General features: G+C 37.0%; 1 protein-coding gene across 8 annotated transcripts in view; it reads left to right on the top strand.

The window, feature by feature from the left end:
* REPS1 (RALBP1 associated Eps domain containing 1) overlaps positions 1-25,624 on the top strand; it is an 88,760-nt gene that overhangs the window by 37,185 nt on the left and 25,951 nt on the right. For 7 of the 8 annotated variants that reach the window (XM_045499823.1, XM_045499822.1, XM_045499825.1 and 4 more), the window contains exons 2-8: positions 10,775-10,898; positions 12,649-12,845; positions 12,966-13,119; positions 13,905-14,029; positions 14,551-14,713; positions 14,995-15,058; positions 16,383-16,537. In XM_045499823.1, the coding sequence (XP_045355779.1) occupies positions 10,775-10,898; positions 12,649-12,845; positions 12,966-13,119; positions 13,905-14,029; positions 14,551-14,713; positions 14,995-15,058; positions 16,383-16,537 (982 nt within the window). The remainder of the gene's footprint in view (positions 1-10,774; positions 10,899-12,648; positions 12,846-12,965; positions 13,120-13,904; positions 14,030-14,550; positions 14,714-14,994; positions 15,059-16,382; positions 16,538-25,624) is intronic. The other variant, XM_045499821.1, reaches the window with a different exon arrangement.

Raw genomic sequence — 25,624 nt, 5'->3', positions numbered from 1 at the left:
CCCCCACACCCCACCCCCTGGCAACTACTGATCTTTTTATTGTCTCCATAGTTTTGCCTTTTCTAGAATGCCATTTAGCTGAATCATACGGTGTGTAGTCTTTTCATATTCTTTCACTTAATATTAATGTGTTTAAGATTCCTCCATATCTTTTCATGGCTTCATAGTTCATTTCATAACATTCCATTATGTGGATGTGCCACAGTTTGTTTATCCATTCAATCACTGCAGGATATTTTGGTTACTTCCAAGTGTGGGTAATTATGAATAAAGCTACTATAAATATCTGTGTGCAGGTTTTTGTGTGCACATAAGTTTTCAACTCCTTTAGGAGAGTGATTGCTGTATGGTATGGGTACATTTAGTTTTATAAGAAATTGCCAAACTGTCACATTCCCACCAGAATGACACTTCCTGTTCCTCCCTAGACTCACCAGCATTTGGTATTGTCAGTGTTCCAGATTTGGGCCAGTTTAATAGATTTGTAGTGGTATCTCATTGTTTTAATTTGTATTTCTTTGATGACGTATGATGTGGAGCATCTTTCCATATGCTTATTTTCCATCTGTGTATCTTCTTTGGTGAGGTGTCTCTTAAGGTCTTTGGTCCATTTTTTAATCAGGTTTTTAGTTTTCTAATTGTTGAGTTTTAAGGGTTCTTTGTATATTTTGGATAACTGTCCTTTATTAGATAAGTCTTTTGCAAATATTTTTTCCTGGTCTGTGGCTTATCTTACTCTCTTGACCTTATCTTTTGAAGACCAGATGTCCAGCTTATCAATTATTTCTTTCATGGATCATGACTTTGGTGTTGTATATAAAAAGTCATCACCATACCAGGCCATCAGGTTTTCCTCTTGTGTTATCTTCTAGAAGTTTCATAGTTTCATGTTTTACATTTAGGTCTGTAATCCGTTTAGAGTTAATTAATTAATTTATTTATTTTAAGTTTATTTTTATTTGAGAGAGAGAGAGAGAGAGAGAGAGAGTGAGTAGGGGAGGGGCAGATTGAAAGAATCCCAAGTAGGCGCCGCTGTGCAGAGCCCAACGCAGGGCTCGAACTCTCTGTGAGATCATGACCTGAGCCCAAATCAAGAGTCGGACACTTAACTGACTGAGCCAACCAGGTGCCTCTGGAGTTAATTTTTTTTAAAGGTGTTAGGTCTACTTTTTTTTGGTACTTAACCCTGCTTGGTATTCTCTTAGCTTCCCGAATCTGTTGTTTAGTGTCTAGCATTAATTTGGGGAAATTCTCACTCGTTATTTTTCAGATATTACTTCTGTTCATTCTTTCTTGTCTTCTCATTACACATTTGTTTGACCTTTTTTTAGTTGTCCCACAGTTCTTGAAGATTTCGTTTGTTTCAGTTTTCTTTTCCTGGTTGCATTTCAGTTTTGGAAGTTTCTGTTGAAATATCCTCAAGCTTTGAGGATTCTTTCCTCAGCCATGTCCAGTCTAGTAATAAAGCCCATCAAAGACTCATTCTTCATTTCTTTACATATACCCATTTTTTTGTTTTTTGTTCTTCATAGAATTTCGGTCTCTTGCATTGCCTATCTGTTCTTGCATGCTGTCTTCTTTATCCATTAGAGTCCTTCACATATTAATCATAGTTGCTTTAAATTCCTGGTCTGATAGTTCCAGCATGTCTACCATATCTGAGACTGGTTCTGACGCTTGCTCTGTGTCTTCAGATTGTGGTTTTGGGGGGTTTTCTTTGTTTATTTATTTGTTTTGCCTTTCAGTATGTCTTGTGATTTTTTTTTTTTTTCTTGATAGCCAAGACATGATATACTGGGTTAATGAACTACTATAAATACATCTTTGGTAATGTTGTGGTAAGGTGTTTGGGGGGGCTAGCATTCTATAGTCTTAAGATTATGCCTCAGGTCTTTTAGTATACCTGTGAATTTTGCAATTGCTTCTCAGTCCTACCTGCCTCTACTCTCCCCCATTTAGGTGGGAGAGGATGGATAGATAGGCTAGAGCTGGTGGGTATTTCCCTTCGTCCAGGTCAGTTAGGCTCCAATAAACCTGGGCAGGTTAGGCTCTGGTTAAGTAGGTTCTCTTGAGGATAAGCCTTGTTGAGAAGAACAAGTGGATTTCTGGTGGACTTCAGAATGGTTCCTTTTTCCTTTCCTCTGCCAGAAGCACACAGGCAGGGACTTTTCTCTCCTATGCACTGTGAGAGCTTGGTAGAGGTCCGAGAGGTAAAACTCACAGTATGACGAAGGTCTCCCTATAACTAGGTCCCCCTGAAGTTTTTATCTCAGATTTGTATTCACTGAGCCTATAGCAATTCATCAGTTACAGTTCAGTCTTTCCTTCCCTGATGCTAGTTTCAAGGAGGTTAATGCTGATGGGTTTCACCTCTAATAAGTTATGATTCTTTGTATTTACCTTCTGTTAGCCTTCAGTTAGGGGGACAGCAGTTTGCTCTGTGACCTGACTTTTACAGATCTGAGGAGAGTTCTTGGTTTTTCAGTTTGTTCAACATTTTGCTTGTTACAATGGAGTTTTTTGACTTCTAAGCTTCTTACATACTAAACCAAAAGCCAGAAGCCCACGCATTTTTCCTTATCCTTCACCTTCCTTATCCTTCTCTCTTTAAACTTGTTAGCTATACTTTTACATATTTAATATTGAGAACATTTGCACATTGTTCTAAAACCATAATTCTTTTTTTTTTTTTTTTGAGAGAGAGAGAAGGCGCGCATACACACGTGTGGGGGGGGGAGGGGCAAAGGGAGAGGGAGAGAGAATCTTAAGCAGGCTCCGAGCTTACCAGGGAGAGACCTCTCTCCAACTGAGAGATCAAGACTGAGCCCAAATCAATAGACCCTAAAGCTACTGAGTCACCTAGGTGCGCCTAAAATCGTAATTCTTAATTGTTTAATATATTCTGATATTTTTTTAAAAATAAAAATATATTTACATTATGAAGATAAAAATATTTTTACTGCAGATCCAGTAGTATAATATAGTACTATGATTACATTCTTCTTTTTGTTGTTGTTATTATTTTTTTAATGTTTTTATTTTTGAGAGAGGGAGAGAAAGAGCACAAGCAGGAGAGGGGCAGAGAGAGGGAGACACAGAATCAGAAGCAGGCTTCAGGCTCTGAGCTGTCAGCACAGAGCCTGAGGCGTGCCTCGAGCTGATGAACTACAAGATCATGACCTGAGCTGAAGTCAGACCTTTACTCTACTGAGCCACCCAAGGTGCCCCGTGATTACATTCTTCTACAGCTTTCCCCCTCTAAACTTTCTCGATTGCCCTTTTTTTTTTTTTAACTGTTTGCCTTCATCTCCATTTCTTCCCCTTTATTTTTTCTGAAATCTTTCTGGAGCTTTCTGTCATTTTAATCTGGACTGGTTGCTTTCCAGGTCAATTGCATAGCTGTCATCCTGCAGCTTTATTTCCCTGCTTTGTTGCTGTGTATCTGTTTTTTTCCTGGATGCTCTGCCTCTAAGTTTTGCTGAATAACATCCTCAGATATTTTCTCAAGAAAGAGTTCGTAGGAGATAAACTTTGTTTATTTCTGCATCTACAAAAGTGTCTGTTCTTTCCATCATCTTGGTGCTAGTTTGGATACAGAATTCTAGGTTGAAAATAATTTTTTCTTAGAACCTTGAGGGTGTTGCTTTATTATTTTCTAATATTCAGTGTTACTGATGAGAAGTCTGATTCCAGTGCAGTTAATATATCTTCTTAGTGATCAGTACCTCTCCCCTTACTCGCTTCCCTTATGCAGATTCTGGATGCTCTTAGGATCTTTGTTTTATCCTTGCAGTTATGAAGCTCCACAGTAATGTGTTCAGGAATTCTTTCACCTGTTGTGTGGAGCACTCACTAGACTCTGTCTGAAAGCTTGTTGTCCTTGGATTTGGGGAAAATCTCTTGTTCTTTATTACTCCTCTGTTTTCTCTACATTTTTTGTAGACCTCATTTAAATAAATTTCGTCCTTTCAAATTAATTCTCTTTTTTTCTCCCATATTTTCTAATTCACCTTTCCCCTTCCTACTTCTGGAGAAATTTTCTTTATCTTCTAGTATTTCTGCTGAACTTTGTATATTTCCTGACATCTTGTTCTTTGTTCCTTTTTCATAGTATCCTGTTCCTGTTTTATGGAAGCATTAATTGTCTGAAATCTGGCAGAGGATACTGAATAGAGTATCTTTAAGTGTTCTTTCTTTCTTGAATTATATCTTTCCCTCAGAGTTTTTTTTCCCCCTGTTTTTAAATTTGACAGTTTTCTTCCATTATGTAGGTTTTCCATAGTTGCCTGTTGATCTTTGGTAACCTGTTTACATTTAATGCAGCAATAGAATAACTGAGCTCTGTGTACTTGGGTTTAGCTCCTTAAAAGGCTGCCTTACTTTGGGAGGAGTGGGTCAGATGCTGACTCTTACTGGATTGCTAAATGCTAGAAACAGAAGCCTTTCTCTGGGGCAACAACCCCTATCCTTATCAGCTGACCTAGTACTTCCCTACATTTCATTCTTTAAAGAGAAAACTTCCAGTTTTTTGTTTGTTTATATTTGGAGGGTAAAGTCTGGTTGCTAATATTCTGTGAGCAGCCGTAGAGATAGGGATCTTAATCTCTGTCCCAATCTCCCCCTTAGTCATACCTGGCATTTCTGGGTGAGTCCCTGGATTTTGCAGGACAAATTGTCTCCATAGGTACTCCTGGCACTAATTTCTTCCACCTACTGTTTTAGGCATGACTCCCATCTCCTTTCTGATTGCTAAAATTTGTTGAGATTTCCTGTCTGCTCATTGTTGCCCCTTCTCTTTTATTTATTTTTGTGGATTTATTCCCTTAGTATCATTTTAAGATTTTTGAAGGGAGAAGAGGTAATTTCCTGTGCTCAGTATATTGTCTTAAACCAGAACTTCAAAATACTTATGAAGGCTTGAAAGCATCTTATATTTTAGAAGAATTTTCATGAAAAACTATAATAAAACCCACTTTGGTGCTTAAAGGCATTAGTTCTTGGCTCTCAAGAGAATGTGGTTTTCAAGAATGACTTAGTCTCTGAAGTCCTTGACTGAATAAAGTACATTATGATCAGGGTAGTGAATAAAAAATAATTATTATTTGTGGACCAGACACTTTTGTGTGTTATTAAATATGGTTTCATTGAATCCTCACAGCAATCCTAAGAGGTAGTATATTATTTTCCCCAGTTTACATAAGAGGAAACAGACACAGTAAAGTAATATAACTTGCTCAAGTACTGTATAAATGATACAGAATGATTCCCTAACCACATTGATCTCTGTTAAGTATTAAAATGAACTACAGTCTAGTTTATCTTTTCTTCCTGGAAGTTGGTGGCTTTTTGATAAGTATTATGGAACAGAGTGTTCAGACAAGAAGTCAATACTGCCTATTTAGGATTGATATTCTTGTGAAGCCAATAAAATTAATGAAAACTTTAGCCTCTCTCCTGTCTCATACTAGCAGCCAGGATTCTGTGCTGGTTAGTAAGATGCTACAGTCACTCAGAGTTTGTAGTGCTTGGCTATGCTACATTTTATTTTTTTTATTTTTTTATTTTTTATTTTTTTAATTATATGAAATTTATTGTCAAATTGGTTTCCATTATGCTACATTTTAAAGTGTATTCCATTTCTGTGGTGGCTCAGTCAGATGAATGTCCGACTTCGGCTCAGGTCATGATCTCACAGTTTGTGGGTTCGAGCCCCGCATCAGACTCTGTGCTGACCGCTTGCTTAGAGCCTGGAGCCTGCTTCAGATTCTGTGTCTCCTTCTCTCTCTGCCTCTCCCCAGCTCATGCTTTGTCTCACTCTGTTTCTCAAAAATAAATAAATGTTAACAAAAAAAAGAGTTTTTTAAGTGTATTCCATTTCTAGAAATTTGTCCTGCAGTTCTACAAGCGCACAAAGTTTCATGCACAGGAATGTTTACAGCATTATTTATAATAGAAAGCTAAAAGAACCTAAGTGTCTGTCAGCAGGGGATTGGTTAACTTGTAATAGGTATATTCATGCACATGAATATAAAAATAAAAAATAAAAATACCAGCAACTACTAACTGGCCCTGGGTTTCTTAGGTGAGTTAGGATCTAATGGAAGAGATCTGGGTATCTGTATCCTATCAAGGACTTTAAGTGGTTCTCAGTATTAGGCAGCTGTGCAGTCATGCTCACAAATATGCATAATTTAGACTAAGGCGAAATTACCGCGGAGAGGCAATTAAAAGAATGAGACTACTTTGAATAATGCCAGACTAATAAATTTCAAAATTTGGAGGCGATAAATGATGTTCCCAGAAATTATCAAATGTTTTACCTTTTAAAAATGTGTGTTTGTTTATTTAGAAAGAGAGAGCGAGTGAGAGCCAGCCAGGGAGAGGCAGAAAGAGAGAAAGGGAGAGAGAATCCCAAGCTGGCTTTGCACTATCAGCACGGGGCCCAATTTAGGGCTCGATCTCACAACCCTGTGAGATCATGACCTGAGCCAAAATCAAGAGTCAGACATTCAACCGACTGAGCCACCCAGATGCCCCAATTACCAAATATTTTAGAGGTAGACAACCTAATTTATACCACCTGACATGGAAGAAATAGACACATATCAGGGATCCTGCTCAGGTGTGTCACAGGTGAATTCTTCCAAATCTTTACAGAACATGTCATTCCAAATCTATTTACAGTATTTCAGAGCAGAGAGAAAAAAAAGTAAAGCTTGTTAGTCGTGTTTACAAAGCCAACATAGCACCACTTCCAAACCTTTCAGATACAGGAGTGTTATTTTTTGGCCAAATCATTTTAAGATTGTGGTTAAAATTTTATAAATATAATTTGAAAAAATAATATATACCATGACTAAATGGAATTCATTTTAGGGATCAAAGGATGGTTTGATGTTAGGAACTCTATTAATTATTAGCATTAATGGACCAAAGAGAAAAATTATGATATTTTACTTTTCTGCCCCAAAATGCACACAATAATATTAACTTCTGTTTGTGGATTTTGAAAACACAAAACCCGAAACAAAACTCTTAGATGAGTGGAACTAGCTGAATAGTTTCACATAACAAAGGTGTTGCAGAATGTTAGCTAGTACCATGCTTCATGACAAAATACTAGAAGTGGTCTTGTTGAAGTTAGGAAAAAGATGATGAATAAAATACCATTCCAATTAAAGTCACAATTTATTTTGATAAATGAATGATTCTAGAGATTACCTGGGGGAATAAATAATATGAGAATAGTCCAGGAAATTCTAAACGAGAAAAAAAATTGAGGACTGGGCTAATAACTCTATCAGGTATTTAAATATTATAAATCTAAAGCAAGGAAAGCAGTCAGAAAAAAATTCATGTAAGTGTGAGTGGCCTTTTCAGGTTACTGGAGAAAAGGAGATAAGGAAACACTCTCATATTGATAGTGGGAGAATAAATTTGAGTAACCTTTTTGGAAGGCACTTGGTGATAACAAATGCATTTTTTTATCTTTTTAAGAGAGAGAGGGAAAGAGCACAGCTGGGGAGAGGGGCACAGAGAGAGACAGAGACAGAGAGAATCTTAAGCAGGCTCCACACTCAGCGCAGAGCCAGACATGGGGGCTCGATCCCACGACCCTGGGATCATGACCTGAGCCAAAACCAACCGACTGAGCCACCCATGCACCCCACAAATGCATTTTTAAGTGTACTTATATTTTGGTCCAGCATTCTGCTTCTAGGAATTATTCCAAAAATTTCTTTAGAGACAAATTTTGTTGCATTCACAAGATTGTGATGGGAAACCAGACCTGATACTGTTTCATCAGAGATTGTTAACAAATTTGTATTCACAGCTACTTTCCTCCTCTGCTGCTTTCAAGGATTTGTGGTCTCTCCAGTTGGGGTAGCTTGGAAACATAGTCCTCAGTGACACATATGCCTGACTTGGGCTACAAAGTGAGTTTGTTTTAGGTGTCGTGGCCAGGATCAATCATAGGGAAGTGACTGCAAATATTTTGCCTTTGAGCTCTTTTATCTCCCCTTTTAAAACCTCCTTCCTGCAACCTGATGGGACAGTTTGATATATGTCAACTCTTAAAATTTTGTTATGCCTGATATAGTAGAAAGGTAGAATCCTTCCTTGCTCTCCTACCCTCCAGCCCCTCCCCCCTCCCCCCACTACCCTCTAGTCCCTTGGAAAGAGCTTTGGGTTTGGAATCCAAGGACCTGGCTTCTAGAGCCAGTTCTTCCACTGACTAGCCCCGAGACTTAGGAGAAACAAGATTACCCTTCTAAACGCTTTCGTTGAGAGTCAAGCATCCTAACCTGTTTTTGTACTTGTCTTTCCTCCTTGTACTCCACATTTCTCCTGTTAATTCCTTAATCCGTTACAAACGAAATTTTACCCTACTGCATCTCTACTAGTGCTCCAGCAGCAAAAAACCTCCTAATTGCAAAATATCGAATGCGTTTTCTTTCCTTTTTTATTTGTTCCCATTAGTTTTCTTTTTTGAAAAGTATCTATCACTCTTCTGATTTAAAGAAATTAAATATTTTTAGTAGTAAATACAGACTTATGTAAAGAAAACATAGAAATATCCCTTACTCTCAGCACCCAGAAATAATCACTGGCATGTTCACTACCATTTATATGACGTATCTTAATATATTGGGGATTATACTTCTATATACACTGCTTTGTATCTTCCTTTTTGTTTTCAAAACAATCCTGTAAGCAGTGGGTTTTAAATGTTGTACGGTTTTCTCATTATATAGTTACTTCATAATCAGTTGTATCTATTTTGTTCTTGTGGTGAGTTTAGGTTGCTTCTCATTGTGAACCCCTTTGTACATGAATCTGTATGTGCAGTAATGATTTTCTTTCAGGCTTGCTTCCACCTTCCAAAACCTCTTTACACCCTTGATTTCCTCCTTCTGCTGGTCCTTTTTGCTACTGCTTCTTTCGTAGGCTCTTTTTTACGCCTACACTTAGGTTATGGTGTTCTCCAGAGTTCCCTTTCGCGGCTCTGGGCTTGCAGGCAGTCTCATTCATTTACTCCCTCAGCTTCAGTCATCACCTGTTGTCTGGTTCCCAGGTGTGGAGCACATCTCGGCAGAGTGCTCTCTTCTGAACACCTTCTCTGCATTTCTTACTGTTCCCTGGGCATCTCCTCCTGACTGTCCCATGGGCACCTGAAACGCACATAACAGGGATAAACAAACCAACTACATGCAATTTCCCTTTAGGTCGTCCCTTTACCTAGCATACGTACAAGGACGTATTTTAGATGTTTTACGTTTGTTTTATAAACGAAAGTAGCTAAGATATGTAATGATCCCTTACAGGATGGCACATGGGCAGAAAAGGATAATGGATAGGGGTGGTGATCATAACAAAATGCCTGTGTATCTTTCAAGGCTTGTGTGGCCTTCTCAACTCTTTCTTTTCCTCATAGTCGGCTGATATGAATCTGCCTCCTTATCCTCCTTGCCCTTTTAAATTTATACAGAAGTGATGCCCCTTAGTGGCAGAATCAGGAACTTCCTCCATTGCTGATCAATCACACGAAAAATGTCTTCTTGTGTGCTTAAACAAATTGTTATTGTGATTTGACACATTGCTGAACTGTTGTAGGTGCTTGTTTTGCAATTCTAATAAATACTTCCGACTTCACCCGTAACGACTAGGTACCTTCGTCTTTGAGTGTTTCAGGAAAAAAGAAAATAGACCAAATATGCTCCACAGGAGTGTGGAATGTGTATCTTTTGAGAAGGTGAGACAAGGATACTTAATGCTTATTTTAAGAGTATAATGTCTGTGCAGTAGATATTACTCCAGCTTTTGGAGTTGTAATTAAATCTCATAATCTAAAATTCTCTTTCTAGTCGGATACTTAACTTGTAGTTAGTCTAGAAATACTTGTTGAATGACCTAATGGTCAGTGGCGATCCTTGAAGACCTTCATGCTTTAAAAAAAACCAAAGCAAACAAAATTTTTTTTTAAAGAAAAGTAATATAACCACAATTAAATACAATCTGGGAAATTAGAGAAAAAAACCCTACTCTTGATCTCCCCTGACAAAACTGCCGATAGAGTTTTTATATATCTGGTTCTTTTCAGATTTGTGTTTATGTGGTTAAAATTACATATCCTGCTTTTTTTTTCCACTTACTGTGTCATTTTATGACTGTTACTTTAACTGGCTGCATAGTAATCTTTTAGTTGCAGGGACTTTTGGCCCTGTTGCATGTACAGTGTGTATGAAGAGTGGATGGTGCCTGGTTTCTGAAAAATATGACTCTTGAGCAAACACAGTAATTCTAATAAAATAAAATTGTGTATCACATAGATTTTTCTAAATAGGAGAACTATAGGGGCACCTGGGTGACTCAGTCAGTTAGGCTACCAACTTCGGCTCAGGTCATGATCTCGCAGTTTGTGAGTTCGGGCCCCGTGTCGGACTCTGTGCTGACAGCTCGAAGCCTGGAGCCTGCTTCGGATTCTGTGTCCTTCTCTCTCTGCCCCTCCCGCCGCCCCCCCCCCCCAGAAAAAATAAACATTCAAAAACATTAAAAATAAATACATAAATAGGGGAACTATATAACCCTCATATCGTAAGGTCAGTGCTTTATTTTCAGACTTCTAAGCCTGAAACCCGAGGAAGTTGGTTGTCAGTAAGTGTAATATGCTATGTGTCAGCTATGTATTTTGGAGAAGTTACAAACAGATGTTAGATACCTGTTTATTTGGAGGATTATTGTCATTAATATTTAATATTGTGTTCTCTTACAGATTATGGAGCTTTGTGGTGCAACGAGGCTTGGTTATTTTGGAAGAAGTCAGTTCTACATTGCTTTGAAACTTGTAGCTGTTGCCCAGTCTGGTTTCCCTTTAAGAGTGGAAAGTATAAATACAGGTAAATATAGAGTACATTAGTAGCTGAAATGAAATAAAGTTCGTAGAATTGCTGAGTCTTCTTGATATTTTAGTGGCATTTGTGACCCTAAGTGTCATGGCTTTAATCTCACTACCATGCTTTTTTCATTTGCGAATATTAGAAAAATATCTCTTTCCTAAATCTGTTATGGCATGTGTGTACTTAATACATACTTGATGATAATATAAAAATTGTTAAAAGTGATGATTTTTCAGAACTAATTCACTAAAAATTGCTTAGAAAGAGGTTAGGTGAATAATTTTATCAAAGTAAATGATGAATTGTAGTGAGCATTTTCTTATATGCCTTCCTTATATTCTTCTTTTCTGCTGAGTATAAAATAGCATTATACTTGTGGGGTTTTGTGTGGGAAAGCTATACACTTGAAATTAGAAACTATTAACCAAAACTTTCTGATAGAGACAATATTAAAATATTGGCAGACTAAACCTGGTTACAGACATCTGGCTGCCTTATAAGTATCACCTAGGATAATTTGTTTTTTTTATGCTTTGGAGGCTTATTGATGCCCAAGTCAATGGAAATTCTGTAAAGGTAGGCACTTAAATGCAGACAGTTCTTTGGTTGTCATAGCAAAAAGAGGAAAGAGAACACTTGAGGTTTTCTGTAACGTTAGAATTTTTATAAATAGTTTTAAGCACTAGCTCAGTTTATTAGTCAGTGTGAGGTTTTCATTGTGGACTTCTGGTTTGCCACACATCATTCTTCTAGAGTTGAGAGTGTATATTCTTTTCAGGTAATTTTGAATTCTTTTACTTACATCCTGAATAAGCTTGGTTTAAGTGTGGAGTTTCAAGGCAAATGCAGATAGTCATAGTGGAGGGAAGTGTACTTTCTGTTAAAAATTCTGCTACTGTTTTGTTCTAGTCTAAAAGTATAAGCTATGATTGACCTGCAAAGAAGTTCTGTCTTCTTTCTTCTCTGTTTAAAATTGAATGTAGGATATTTGCTGTAGCAGTGTCATAAGCCAGACTAAAATGGATAGATATGATGCCTTGTGCTGTGTCATTGGCAGGTGAACAGTAAAATATTTTCAGGAACTTGTGCCATGAAAATGTCTAGATTAATCTAGTCTCAATCTAGTGACATTTTCTATGTTTTACTTACAGCTCTAGCATCTTACTTGAGAGAATCAGTATGAGTAGAAACAGCCTAGGGGCGCCTGGGTGGCGCAGTCGGTTAAGCGTCCGACTTCAGCCAGGTCACGATCTCGCGGTCCGTGAGTTCGAGCCCCGCGTCAGGCTCTGGGCTGATGGCTCAGAGCCTGGAGCCTGTTTCCGATTCTGTGTCTCCCTCTCTCTCTGCCCCTCCCCCGTTCATGCTCTGTCTCTCTCTGTCCCAAAAAAAATAAATAAAAACGATGAGTAGAAACAGCCTAGCCTTCCCGGTCAGACTGACCTAGGTTCAGATCCTAACTGTCAGTTACTATCAGTGACCTTGGCATCTGGTAGCCTCAGTTGCAAGCATAGAGCCAGACAGGACAGTTATTACAGTTTTAGAAGGTCAGTTTAGTGTTGCTACTACTTTCTAGGTTAGAGTCTCCCTAAACAGTGTATGGGAGGTGGTATCACTAAATGTAGTGATAAACATGTGTCTGTGGTTTCTGTATCAGTTTTTACAAAGATTCTTTTTAATATCTAATTCATATTTCAGTTTTAATGTGTGCCCCTTTTTCTTTTAAAGTAATAATTATTTTTGTGGTTAACAGTGAAGGACCTTCCTCTGCCGAGATTTGTTGCTTCAAAGAATGAACAGGAATCTCGTCATGCAGCCTCATATTCTTCAGATTCTGAAAATCAAGGGTCTTATTCTGGTGTAATTCCCCCACCACCTGGCAGGGGGCAAGTGAAAAAGGGATCTGTAAGCCATGACCCTGTCCAGCCTCGTACGTCTGCAGATCAGCAGGTAATCACGTGCATGTAAACGTTATCGGTTGATGTGCTGTATAGATGTTCACATTAAAACTTATTGAGTGCCTTGTTGATTAAAATTTAAGTCTTAGAATAATAATAATATTCTTTCTAGGAACCTGCATCCCCAGTCGTTTCACCACAGCAGTCCCCACCAACTTCTCCACACACATGGAGGAAGCACAACCGTCACCCCAGTGGGGGAAATAGCGAGAGGCCACTTACAGGACCTGGGCCATTTTGGTCTCCCTTTGGTGAAGCTCAATCAGGTATTTTAAAATTCTTTAGAAGACAGTTATTTATTAAGGGTTGTAAATTAAAGGAAGCTTGATGATGTTCCTTCCAGAGTTTCCTCCAAGATAATTTTAATTATAAATTAAGTGCCTTAATTAGAAGCAAAAGCCAACCATGAAAATTTGTAGGCAGATACATCAGTTTAAACAATGGTAATTGCGTTTACATAATACATATAATTCTTAGACAAAGTTGATAAATATCAGATGCTCTGAAGGTGAAATGGGTAAATAATTACTTCCCAGAATATTAGGTATATATTACATTAGCTCCAGTATTGACAAGGAAAGCACACAGTAACAATTTAAAAAATTTCAATGAGGTATAATTTTATTCATTTTCAATTTTTTTATTAAAGCTCTGTTTTTGTTTTGTTTTATTTGAGAGAGAGAGCGCGCATGTGTGTGCATGGAGAGGGGGGTGGGGGAATAGGGACAAAGAGTGAGAGAGAATCCCAAGCAGGCTCTGTGCTATCAGCACAGAGCCCCACTGGCCTCGATCTCGCAAACCGTGAGATCATGACCTGAGCTGAAATCAAGAGTCAGACACTTAATTGACTGAGCCACCTAGGTATCCTGAGATATAATTTTAAACGGACAGAAGAGATTCAGTTTGGAAATTGCTAACATTTCTTCAGAGTTAGAGTTGGAAAGAAAACTTCTATAATATGTATGTGGTGAGTTACAACTAAAAACCTATGGTTAAAAACAGTTGGCTTTTCTTCAAAAGTGAGTCGGCATGTGTACCATTCTCCCCCTAGGTTCTTCTGCGGGTGACGCAGTGTGGTCAGGGCACTCTCCACCTCCACCACAAGAAAACTGGGTCAGTTTTGCAGATACTCCACCAACCAGTACTCTTTTAACCATGCATCCTGCTTCTGTCCAGGTGTGACATTTTATTGGTATTGCATTTTTATTTGCTTCATTCAGAGTATTGCTGCGGTCATTGTTTTCATATTTTGCTGTGGCACACTTGATAAATGCAAGTTCACTCCTTTTACAGAACACAGAACTCTGCTCTGTGCCTTTTCTTAAAGTCTCTTCTCATTGGAACGTTTCACTAAAAGTTTTGGCTGATTGTCTTTCTAATTATTCAGTGAAATTTTGAAAGTTGTCTGCCCCTAAGAATATCTCCTATTTGCTTGGCTTTCTTAGCACGTTTTTCATAACTTTCTGTTGCTTACATATTGCTATCATTCTACGCACTTATATAATCATTGTGCAGAAACATTCAGTAACTTGATTATAACAAATATGTGGTTTGCTGATGAGTTTGCGAAGACTTCTTGTATTTTAAACATTCACAGAAAGTAAGTTTTATTTTCAAAGATGAGTAACCTAGCAATCTTGGCCCATATAATCATTACAGATAGAAAATGTACTGAGGAAAAAAATGTTTCATTACAGGACCAGACAACAGTACGAACTGTAGCATCAGCTACAACTGCCAATGAAATTCGTAGGCAATCCAGTAGTTATGATGATCCTTGGAAAATAACAGATGAACAAAGACAGTATTATGTAAATCAATTTAAAACCATTCAGCCTGATCTAAACGGATTTATTCCAGGTGAGTTGTTAAAAACAGAAATTCTTGTAGATGGGACAGGACAAAGTCTCAGTTTCATAATCTCAAAGGCATGGTTTTTATTGGTCAGAGATTATAAAGAAAATCAGTTCTCAAGTTGTGTGTCTAAAAAGCTGATAATCACTGGAGACAAAAACATGGCGTGCACACGTGTTAAGGGTACCTTTTTCCCAGTGAAAAAAGCCTTAAGACTCTTACCCTCATTTTATTCTTGGATCTCTACTTTCAGAATAACATTAAACAACACTGTTTTAACATTTCAGGATCTGCAGCTAAAGAGTTTTTTACAAAATCAAAACTTCCTATTCTTGAACTTTCTCACATTTGGTAAGTGTGGTACTTCACATCAATCAGGTAATGTGGGTTGTTTCAAAGGAGTTTCCAGCAGGTCGATTTTTGAACCTTAAAAAATAAACTATTAGAGTAATCTTTTCAAGAATGTTCCCAAATAACTCAGTATTGCCTTCCAATAGTAGTCAGTTTCTATCTCACTCTCTGGAAAAGAAATAAATGATGCCAATACAGTAGTTCTTTTTAAAGTGCTAAAATTCGTTAAGCCATATTAGCTGTTTAAACCATATTAGCTATTTCTTCTTGCTTAGCATAATGCATGGAAGAAAAGCTAGTTGCTTCATCCATGGTTATCTTTATCCCATTTGGTTTTTAATAAGCCTATACCTGTTATGTATTACCTATACCTATACTAAGCCACGTGCTTAAGAACATTGCTTAGCTCCCATTTAAGTCCATACTAAGACTCACGAGAGCTGTGATGTAGTTGGAATTAGTTATTTAAAGCAAATTATAACCACAAGTTACTTTCTAAAAACAATTATCATATAAGCATAAATGGTATTTCTACTCGATATCAATCTATTTCTTTATATTTTAAATTATTTTGTTAGTAGGGTTTTTAGTAGCTTTGAGTGCTGTAGCAGAAGAAAGGTAATGCCTAAAACTGAAAAATCAAGAACTGGCAATATACACTTGCTGTTTATGGTATCAGGCATTAACTACAAAATGGTTGCCTCTGCATCTAGAAAGTGGGACAATAGTTGAGGGGAAGGGGGGGTTCTGCTGCTTTTTAGTATCAAGCCTTGTAGTCTGTTGAATGCTATTTTTTTTTTTTTCCATTTTCTACACTTTTATTTTGTGGTGATTGTGAGACAAACACAATCCCAACATTTAGACTTCTCATCCTCCTTCCTGAGGACTATCTGACTCCATGGCTCATGCACCCCAAGTACAGTAGAACTTTGTAGAACTTTGATAACAATAAAAACAAAGTTTTTAAAAATTTCAGTGACGTATTAAATGGGCCTGACTTTATCCTGTTACTAAAAATGCATATGAATTAAAGGTCCTTTTTTTTGGTGACCTTATGTATTGAGGGTGCTTTTCAGCATTTTATTATAAGAATTTCAAGTATTCAGAAAAGGTTAAAGAACTGTGCCTTGAACACTCATATGCCCACTGCCTGGGTTCCACAGTTAAACAGTTTGCTATATTTGCTTTATTATACTTTTTCCATCTATGGGATTTTTTGAGTTATGGATTGTACTTTTTCTGGAAAAAGATTTCTTTTTCTTCTTTTTGAGACCTAAAGGGATCCAGAGCAAATGATTATATTTATGGCAAGTTTGTGTTCCAGGGAACTTTCAGACTTTGATAAAGATGGAGCATTGACACTGGATGAGTTTTGTGCTGCTTTTCATCTGGTAGTTGCTCGGAAGAATGGCTATGACTTACCAGAAAAACTCCCTGAAAGCTTAATGCCCAAACTGATTGATTTGGAAGACTCAGCAGGTAAGTTCGGGAGCCTAAGGGACCTGGTTACAGGCCTTGATAAACATCATACTTGATTTGTAAGGCAAAATTAAGATAGATGTTAAAACTTAGCTTAACAACCTCAAGAGCATGTAGATTTAACATCAGAATGTAATATACAGGCTGAACTTGGATTAATGGTTTGTCTTAGCTTTAAAAAGATAAATAATTATATGCGCTACTATTTTACTTCACACTTTTGACTTCCTGAGATTTTAAGAATATTTCACAGAATCTTGTTATTTTGCCACAAGGCAAACGCTTTAGTTGCATTATGTATTGTCTGAGGTGGGAAAGGTAGCCTGTGTTATCAATATTTTTCCATTTAATGCATCTTAATTTGTTGAAGGACGGTGCCTGGTTTATCATTAGACCAGCTCAGTCTGCAAGCATTTTCCTTTCAAAAGCCCAACTCTTTTCTTCAGACTCTAAAGAAATCTGGGAATTTTGCGTTTCATTGTAAATATCGCACTTTTGTTACCGTGTTTACAAGAATACTTTTGTAAATGCCCATATTTATTAGGCATTTCTTTAAAAGGAAACAAGAATATAAGGGGTAAAAAAGTGAGCATGTTGTTTTAAAATTCAGAGTGAATAAAAGAAAATCTAATGTTAAATTTTTAATGAGACTAATTAAATTACTGTTTTCTGTTTTCCTATCTAAATTATCTTTTCGATACTGTGATGGAAAGAATTTTATGCTTTTAAAAGAGAAGCTGAAGCATAATTTGGCTCTGCAAAGGGCATTTATCTATTAGGCAGTGTCTGTTTAATTCAGAAATGCACATGATCTGACCTTATTGTCTAAATTATACAGAAGGAATCATATGCATGTTATTAATGTCACGAAGAGAACATTCTCCTTGATGTTAAGAATCTGAGTCTGCTTCTGGTTTTGCTAATTATTCCTGTGACCTCGGGCAAGTTCTGACCATTTATTTTTTGCCTTCTGTTTCTCCACCTGAAATGTGGATTTGATGCCATTCATGTTTCTGAATTGTACACTGACCTTTTGGCAACGAGGAAGTTGATTTAAAAATTGAGCATTGATTTTTATGTTTTTTAGAAACACTGTCCTATGAGAATCATAGGATTTTTCTGATCATTTCAGGTAGCTATTAGGCAACCTCAACTTGAGCAGAAAGCTAAGTATTTTTGTTGACAATTTTGCTTCAAAGTACTTTGATTTCTCTAATTAAGAAATAAATGAAAACTCTATTTAGCTTATTTGATAGTAGCCAGAAGGGGAAGAAATTTTGGTAGCTACAAACGTGGTGTATCATTTTAAAACTTGGGCCTTGTATCTAGAATTTTTCTGTGACTTTCTTTGAAAACTGGTAGGATACTAATACAAGGAAGTAAGTCAAGTTTATTCTGTTATGTTATTTTCTAGAGACTTGTCTGAACCTGTTATCTGTTGCATTCAGATTGGTGAATTTGGCTATAGCATGTAGTCAGTGGAGGCTTTTGTTTTTTATTTTTAATTTAAATAAATTCTGGTTCTTTATAAACTCGACTTACTGCCAGAATTTTAAGGTTGATGCGTCAAGAACTTCTTTTTTGGGCATTTGTCTTTTTATCCCTGTTAAATCTGTTTAGCTAAGAGACACTCTGGTTGGTTTTAATTTTTTTTTTTAATGTTTATTTACTTTTGAGAGATAGAGAGAGTGTGAGCCACCCAGGCTCCTGTAGACATTCTGCTTTTTGCCTACATATATCTGTTTACTATTGCTTTAACTATAATTTTAAAGGTGTCAAAGAAACAGATAATTTTGTCCCATTCCAACATAATATTATATGGTTTTCTGATCACCTTTATTCTAAACATTTGGCTACACAGTATTAAACTCAAATCTGCTTTGCCTACATATAAATGATAAATTTGGAATTCTGTTAATTTGGGGGTTGGAGAAACTGTTTAATATTTTTCCACCTACCTATCCTAAGCCTGAGATTCATATTTAAAAAAATATGAGCCTGGAAGAGCCTGGAGCCTGCTTCAGATTCTGTGTCTCCCTCTCTCTCTGCCCCTTCTCCACTCACACTCTGTCTCTCAAAAATGAATAAAAATGTTAAATAAATAAAATAAAATAAAATGATAAGCCTGAGATTCATACTACACAAAGTCCTTTGTATATAGAAATTGTGTGACACTGTAGATCACTCAGTATCCACAAAAATAATTTAAAATAGCTGTGTTTTTAGAAGTTCACCTTAGAAGTTTTAAAAGTTAAAAGGCAGATACCCAAAGAGTTTCCTTTGGCGGAGCTTGCTTTGGGATTCTCTTTGGAGCCTTTCTGACTCACAGGCAAAAGTAGTTCCTGTTCCTCTGATCTCTCATAATATTGCCTACATGCTGCTTCTTATAGCACACACATCACACTGAATCCTGTTTTGTTTTGTTTTGTTTTGTTTTCCTCTTTCTACTACCTCTCTGAGCTCTTTAAAAACAAACAAACAAACAAACAAAAAACAAGAAATGTATTGTGTTCATTATAGTATCCTAAGGACCTAGCACTTGGCCAGGCAGGTACTAATAAGTTGTTCAGCAAATAATTATTGAGTGAATTAATGGTAAATGTGTGCCACTTTTAAAGTAGGGTATTTTTCTTAGCACATTTCTTTGAAATATGGCTGTTTGTTACCATAAATTTGTGATGTTGGGGCATACTAAATTATTAGCTCTGCAGGTATTCTGTGTTGGCAATTTAAGTAACTTAAAAAATAAACGATGAATACTGGTGACTTAAGTTACAGCCACTTGGGGTAACAAGTTAGGCTTTCTGTATGCATGCAAACATGGGTTGGGTTGGGGACATATGTAATTTTTCCAAAATTATTTGATGAGGTTTTTAGGATTAAATGTCAGGTAAAACAGAATAACTAATGATCTGTAGGTGGAGTGCTTATGTGGGCCTGAATTAAAATACTTAATATTTAACATCAGCACTGAATCGGGCAGCTAGGGTAAATAAACAAGGAAACTTGTTTTTTATTGTCTTACCAAAAGAAAAAAGAAGCATACAAAAATTCATCTATGGAAACACCTTTGTGAAGTCTTCAAGGACAAAACCAAACATGTTGGGATACTGCACACCTTCAGCTCAATCCACAGAGAATCTTCTTTAGAGCACAGTTTCAATTTGACATAGATTTTTTGTGATTATTTGGTAATATCTCCCTCTTAAACTAGCCTGGAGGATCCTAGGCGGGTAGTAACTGGATCATTCTTGTTCATTGTGTCTCAGCACCTGGCAGGGTGCAAACTGAGTATGTAAGTAGGCGTTCACGTTTTTTGAAATGACTAAGTGGCTGAACCACTTGTTTTTAAAACTGTTCTCTGTCTTCATACCACCCTGCTGACATGAGTAGTAATACCTGGTTGGGACGCTCAGAGAATGGGTGAAGTTATTCCCTATTCTGTCTCCTCCTCCATCATCACTGCTTCATAGTAAATTGAGCGTATTTCATTGTTGCAGAGATGATATGTAGTAGCACAGATCCCCAATCTCCTTGCAGTACTTCTAATATGAATAGACATTTTTTAATGTTTACTTATTTTTGAGAGAGAGCATGAGGGAGCACAAGCTGGGGAGGGGCAGGGAGGGGGAACAGAGGATCCAAAGCAGGCCCTATGCTGATTGCAGAGAGCCCCATGTGGGGTTCGAACTCACAAACCGTGAGATCGTGATCTGAGCCCAAGTCAGACACTTAACTGACTGAGCCACCCAGGCGTCCCTAAACATGAATATTTTTTAAAGCCACAAACTTTTTATGGATAGTTTACCAAAAATCCATACTTGAGACTAGCTTGATGCCAATCATTGTTGACTTTTCTGTTTATCCAGAAACTTTTAACATAGAAAAGGCCAACACAGTAACACATGCAGATACCTGTTTTCACACAAGTACACGCTATATATCCTTGATTTTTTTTATAGTGTTGAACATCTTCGCACTTTGTCGCATATACGGCTGTCATGTTCTTTATCATACAGTGTATTCCATAATATAGATGTGGCTTAATTTAACCAATGTCTTATTAACGGATTTTTGGATAGTTTCTTGACTTTACCTTTAAAACAGTGCTGCAAAAAAGATACATATATCTTTATTTTCTACAAAGAATCCTAAATCTTTATTTATTAAAAAAAAGCTTTTTTTATTTTTACTTATTTTGAGAGAGAGGGAGAGAGAATCCCAAGCAGGCTCCACACTGTCAGGGGCTTAGACTCATGAACTGTGAGATCATGACCTGAGCCAAAACTAAGAGTTAGTGGTTCAACCAACTGAGCCACCCAGGTTTCCCTCAATCTTTATTTTTGAAAATTCACTCTCCCAAATGACTTTAGTTGCAGAGGAAAAAATAAAGTAAACACTAATATTCATTGTTACCTTTACACCTAAGGAATTACTTCTCAAGCCTTCCCCTCCCCCCCATACACACATATATACATTCTTAACATTAGTGTCCTTTTTTTCCAGATAGTTGGTTGTTGTATGTGACAAATCAGTACAATTCCAAATATTGGCAAAAATGCACCATTTAATGAAATTGGTCAAAATGATTAGAACTCCATAAATTCCTGGCAAAGACACTGGCAACAAGATTAGATCATACTTGAAGGAGAAAATCTCTACAAGGATGACATGGTAGGGGCTTTAAAAGATTACGGTTTAGGAGCGCCTGGATGGCTGGATGGTTAAACATTCAACTCCTGATTTCGGCTCAGGTCATGATCTCGTGGTTCATGAGTTTGAGCCCTGTGTCAGGCTCTGTGCTGACAGTGTGGATCCTGCTTGGGATTCTCTCTTCCTCTCTCTCTGCCCCTTCCCTGCTCATGCTCTCTCTCAAAATAAATAAGATTACAAAAAAAAAAGAATAAGTAAAGGATTATGGTTTAAATATCAGAGCTTTAGTAATAGTCCTTGTGAATAATTATGATACTTTTTTTTTTTTTAATTTTTTTTTTTTTCAACGTTTATTTATTTTTGGGACAGAGAGAGACAGAGCATGAACGGGGGAGGGGCAGAGAGAGAGGGAGACACAGAATCGGAAACAGGCTCCAGGCTCTGAGCCATCAGCCCAGAGCCTGACGCGGGGCTCGAACTCACGGACCGTGAGATCGTGACCTGGCTGAAGTCGGACGCTTAACCGACTGCGCCACCCAGGCGCCCCTAATTATGATACTTTAAATTATTTTTTGTATAAAGGACAAATTTTGTACTTTTTCTTTACAATTGTGATATGAAACTCAAAAGTGAAACCAAAGACCTCTATCTTCCTTGGTGGCTCAGTCGGTTAAGTGTCTGACTTCAGCTCAGGTCATGATCTCACGGTTCATGAGTTCAAGCCCTGCGTCAGGCTCTGTGCTGACAGCTCAGAGCCTGGAGTCCGCTTCCGTTTCTGTGTCTCCCTCTGTCTCTGCCCCAATCCTGCTCATGCTCATGCTGTCTGTCTCTTAGAAATAAATAAATGCTAAAAAAATTTTTTTGTACATAAAAAAAAAAAAGGAAAGAGAAGTCCCTGGAAATAAATGAAAGCATTGTCATCTTGCTCAAAATTTTGTCTTTATTTACTGTGTTTAAGTATAGGCCCTCAGTAAATGTTCACTGATTGAATTCTTTTATTTTGCCACCAAATTGCACCCCAGAATTATAGCATCTTTTATTCTTTGGTCTTGGTACTCATTTTCACAATTTTCTGTGTTAAGTTTTGAAAACAAAGCCCTACATAAATTATTTTTTCTTCATGAAATTTTAGTTATTTTAACTGGATTATAATTCACATAGATGCACTTCTTCCATTTTTAGCTGTTCTTGGATAATGGGAACCTTCTATGTATCTGTAGGTTATATTCTTTGAAGTATAGTAGCCGAGTCAAATAATAGTTCCTATAAAAAGATCAGTACTGCAAAAAAAAAAAAAAAAAAAGTCAACAGTTTACAATTTAATTAGGATTTGGAGTGAATGTTTCTTTTCAAACATTGTACACATTTTTGTACTTAAATCCTTGGTTTTAATTTAAAACTGGTAAACTATGTAGACTGTATAAAGGTCTGCTTACTGAAGAAGTTAACATTTTGTGGAGTGTTGAAGAAGAGTAAAATTAATTTTTCAAATAGAATGTAGTTTTTTAATGGGTATAATATCAAAACAAAGCATAGTATACCTTAAATTCTTTAATTTCTTTTTGCATATCCATTGTTTGTCCCTGTCTTTTAAGTATGCATGAAAAATGTACCATTAGTAGTTTTACTTGAAGACTTAACATTTATCCAAACTAGTTTATTTTTTGTTTTATTTTATTTTTTAATTTTTTTTTTCAACGTTTATTTATTTATTTTTGGGACAGAGAGAGACAGAGCATGAACAGGGGAGGGGCAGAGAGAGAGGGAGACACAGAATCGGAAACAGGCTCCAGGCTCTAAGCCATCAGCCCAGAGCCCGACGCGGGGCTCGAACTCACGGACCGCGAGATCGTGACCTGGCTGAAGTCGGACGCTTAACTGACTGCGCCACCCAGGCGCCCCTATTTTTTGTTTTAGATACTTTTTTTGTAAGAATAATATTCACATTTCAAATAAGACATGTAGCTGCTTATGCTTTAACAAAGCTATTAAATGAGATTGCAGCTTTGACTGAGGTTTCATGATTGAAGGATTCTTCCTACCTTTATTTTGCTACTTGAAAGCAAAATAAGTTTTAAACCCTAAGACTCTAGGGAGCATATATATTTCTATCAGCTTAATAACAACCGGCAGTCATTTTTGAAGCAGTGTTAGCATGTTAGTGTAACAATGGAAAGATAAACCTAGAATAAAACCAAAGGTCTTTGAGAAAGACCAGTGTTCAGCAGGCACACTGTACTGACCCGAATCTGGGAACTTTTCAGAATCTTTGGAGGCTAGAAGGAAACTACTGACAGGGTTTTTATTTTCTGGTGTGATCCTAAAAATACAGTTTGCACTCATCTAATATAATCATTTCTAACTTTAAATGTAGATTGACAGTATGTCAGTGTGATCACACTGGGTTGTGTCTTCCAGACCCACTTTTATACATGGAAATACTTTTTGCATAACAGCCCTTTTGGGGTTTACTTTAACAAATAATTTAGGCTCATGCTCTTCTTTTTCAGCCCTGATGCTCTGATGATGTCAGGGGCAGAGCAGAACCCTCAGGAGGGAGGCAGGGTTGACACAGTGTTCCAGCGGGAGGCTAGGTTGGAACACTGCATCAGGTAAGCGTAAAACTACGCCCCTGCCTCCGCAAGATACAGTCTTAAAGACTAACTTCTGTGGGTGGGCGTGAAGCTCTTGGTTGGCATTTATAGGGAGCCAGGTTGAAGGAGGTGCGGTTTACTTACAGACCTAGTGCTTCTCAGTCTCATGACTGTTAGTTTCTAGAACATAGGTAATTTGTTCTTTTTCTACTACCATTTGTTGTTCTATATAAGAGGCGATGTGTGATTTTGCTAATTTATTCTAGAAATAAATTTTGGGTTTTGTAAGACAGTGAGTTTTCACACTTTTTAGTCTTAGGACCCCTTTACATTCTTAAAAATTATTGTGGACCATAAAAGAGTTTATGCGGACGAGATCTATCGGTAATTACCTATTCAACAAAATAGTTACCCTTTTAGAAATTAAAACTGATAGATTTTATGCTTTGTTTTAAAATAACAATAGAACACCTTTTATATATTAACAGATATTTTTAGGAAAACAACCGTATTCTCCAAAATAAAAAAAATTATAAAAAGGATGGCATTGTTTTACATCTTTGCAAACCTCTTTAATATCTGGTTTAATAGAAGACAGCTAGATTCTCATATTTGCTTTTGGGTTCAGTCTGTTGGATATGTTACGTTGTTTGAAATGTGTCAGGAATTGGCAAACTAAAGGCTGAGGACCAAACAGTCTGCTGTCTCTGTGTAGTCCACAAGCACAATGTGGTGGTTTTGTTAATTGAGGTTGGGGGGGGGGGGGGGCAGGATTTCATGATACATGAAATTTATATGAAATTAAAATTTTACTTTCCGCAAATAAAATTTTATTGGACTACAAACCAACCTCATTCCTTCACAAATTATTTCTGGCTGCTTTTGCACTGCAATAGTTGCATGTTTGCAGCAGAGACCATATAGGCCGTCTGCAAAGCCTAAAATATATACTGTCTGGCCTTTGTAGAAAAAGGTTGCCAGTCTCTAATACATGAAGAAAACGTGGCCTCAGTAGTAAAAGGGAGGACTATTTTCAGATAATTACAGATGTTCTTTGGTACTACTCCAAAACTCAACAGATGGTAATTTCTTAAAGGTTAATTGAGAGCCGAAACCATATAGATGAATTGTTTGTACTGTTACATCAAAATCCGTAGGTTTGCCTTGCACTTTGAATACACTTTGAGCAAATCTTTTACCCCATGCATGATTTTGTAACTTAGCGTATTGATTACTTGTAAAACATCAGTTTATTGAGTTATACAGACCTTTCTTTCAAACATTGGGATATTTTATTATAAAAAAAGTGTATATGTTAACATAACCTGTCTTATCAAAGAAGCATTGTGAAGTTCTTGAGAGTATGGGCATGGATACACATTTTCCAAAATTCTTATTTTTTGCTTGAAAGCTCAAACTTTGTCATTTGTAACAAATACTGCAGACAGTTGGTTTTCCTGGAAGTGACAGGCTCACTTAATTCATTTTTGAGAAAATGCCTGCATCATATCCAAGTCTGAATAATTATAGTTTATCAGCTATTCTTTCAAGGAAAATGGTGTTCCATGACAAAAGTGGCCTGTTCAGCTGACAACTGAGTCATACAAGTACTTTTCCTTGAGACCACTGTAATCCTGGATATGAAGTAGAGTGCTTTATATACGTTTCCCTTTTTTTTTTTTTTTTTTTTTTTGCCATGCAGAGTATTGAGACGTGTTTTCAGGGTTGAGGTTTCATAAAAATAATTTTTAGTGTGATAATTGTGAGCGTTCTTCAGTGAAGTTGTCATGCTTGTTTATTTTAACTGGAATGCGTGGGGTGAAGGATATAATGACTAATA

The sequence above is a fragment of the Leopardus geoffroyi genome, chromosome B2 (assembly GCF_018350155.1).
Source record: "Leopardus geoffroyi isolate Oge1 chromosome B2, O.geoffroyi_Oge1_pat1.0, whole genome shotgun sequence".
NCBI lineage: Eukaryota > Metazoa > Chordata > Mammalia > Carnivora > Felidae > Leopardus > Leopardus geoffroyi.
Note: the sequence above shows the minus strand (reverse complement) of the source record. Positions and strands in the feature narration are given on the sequence as shown.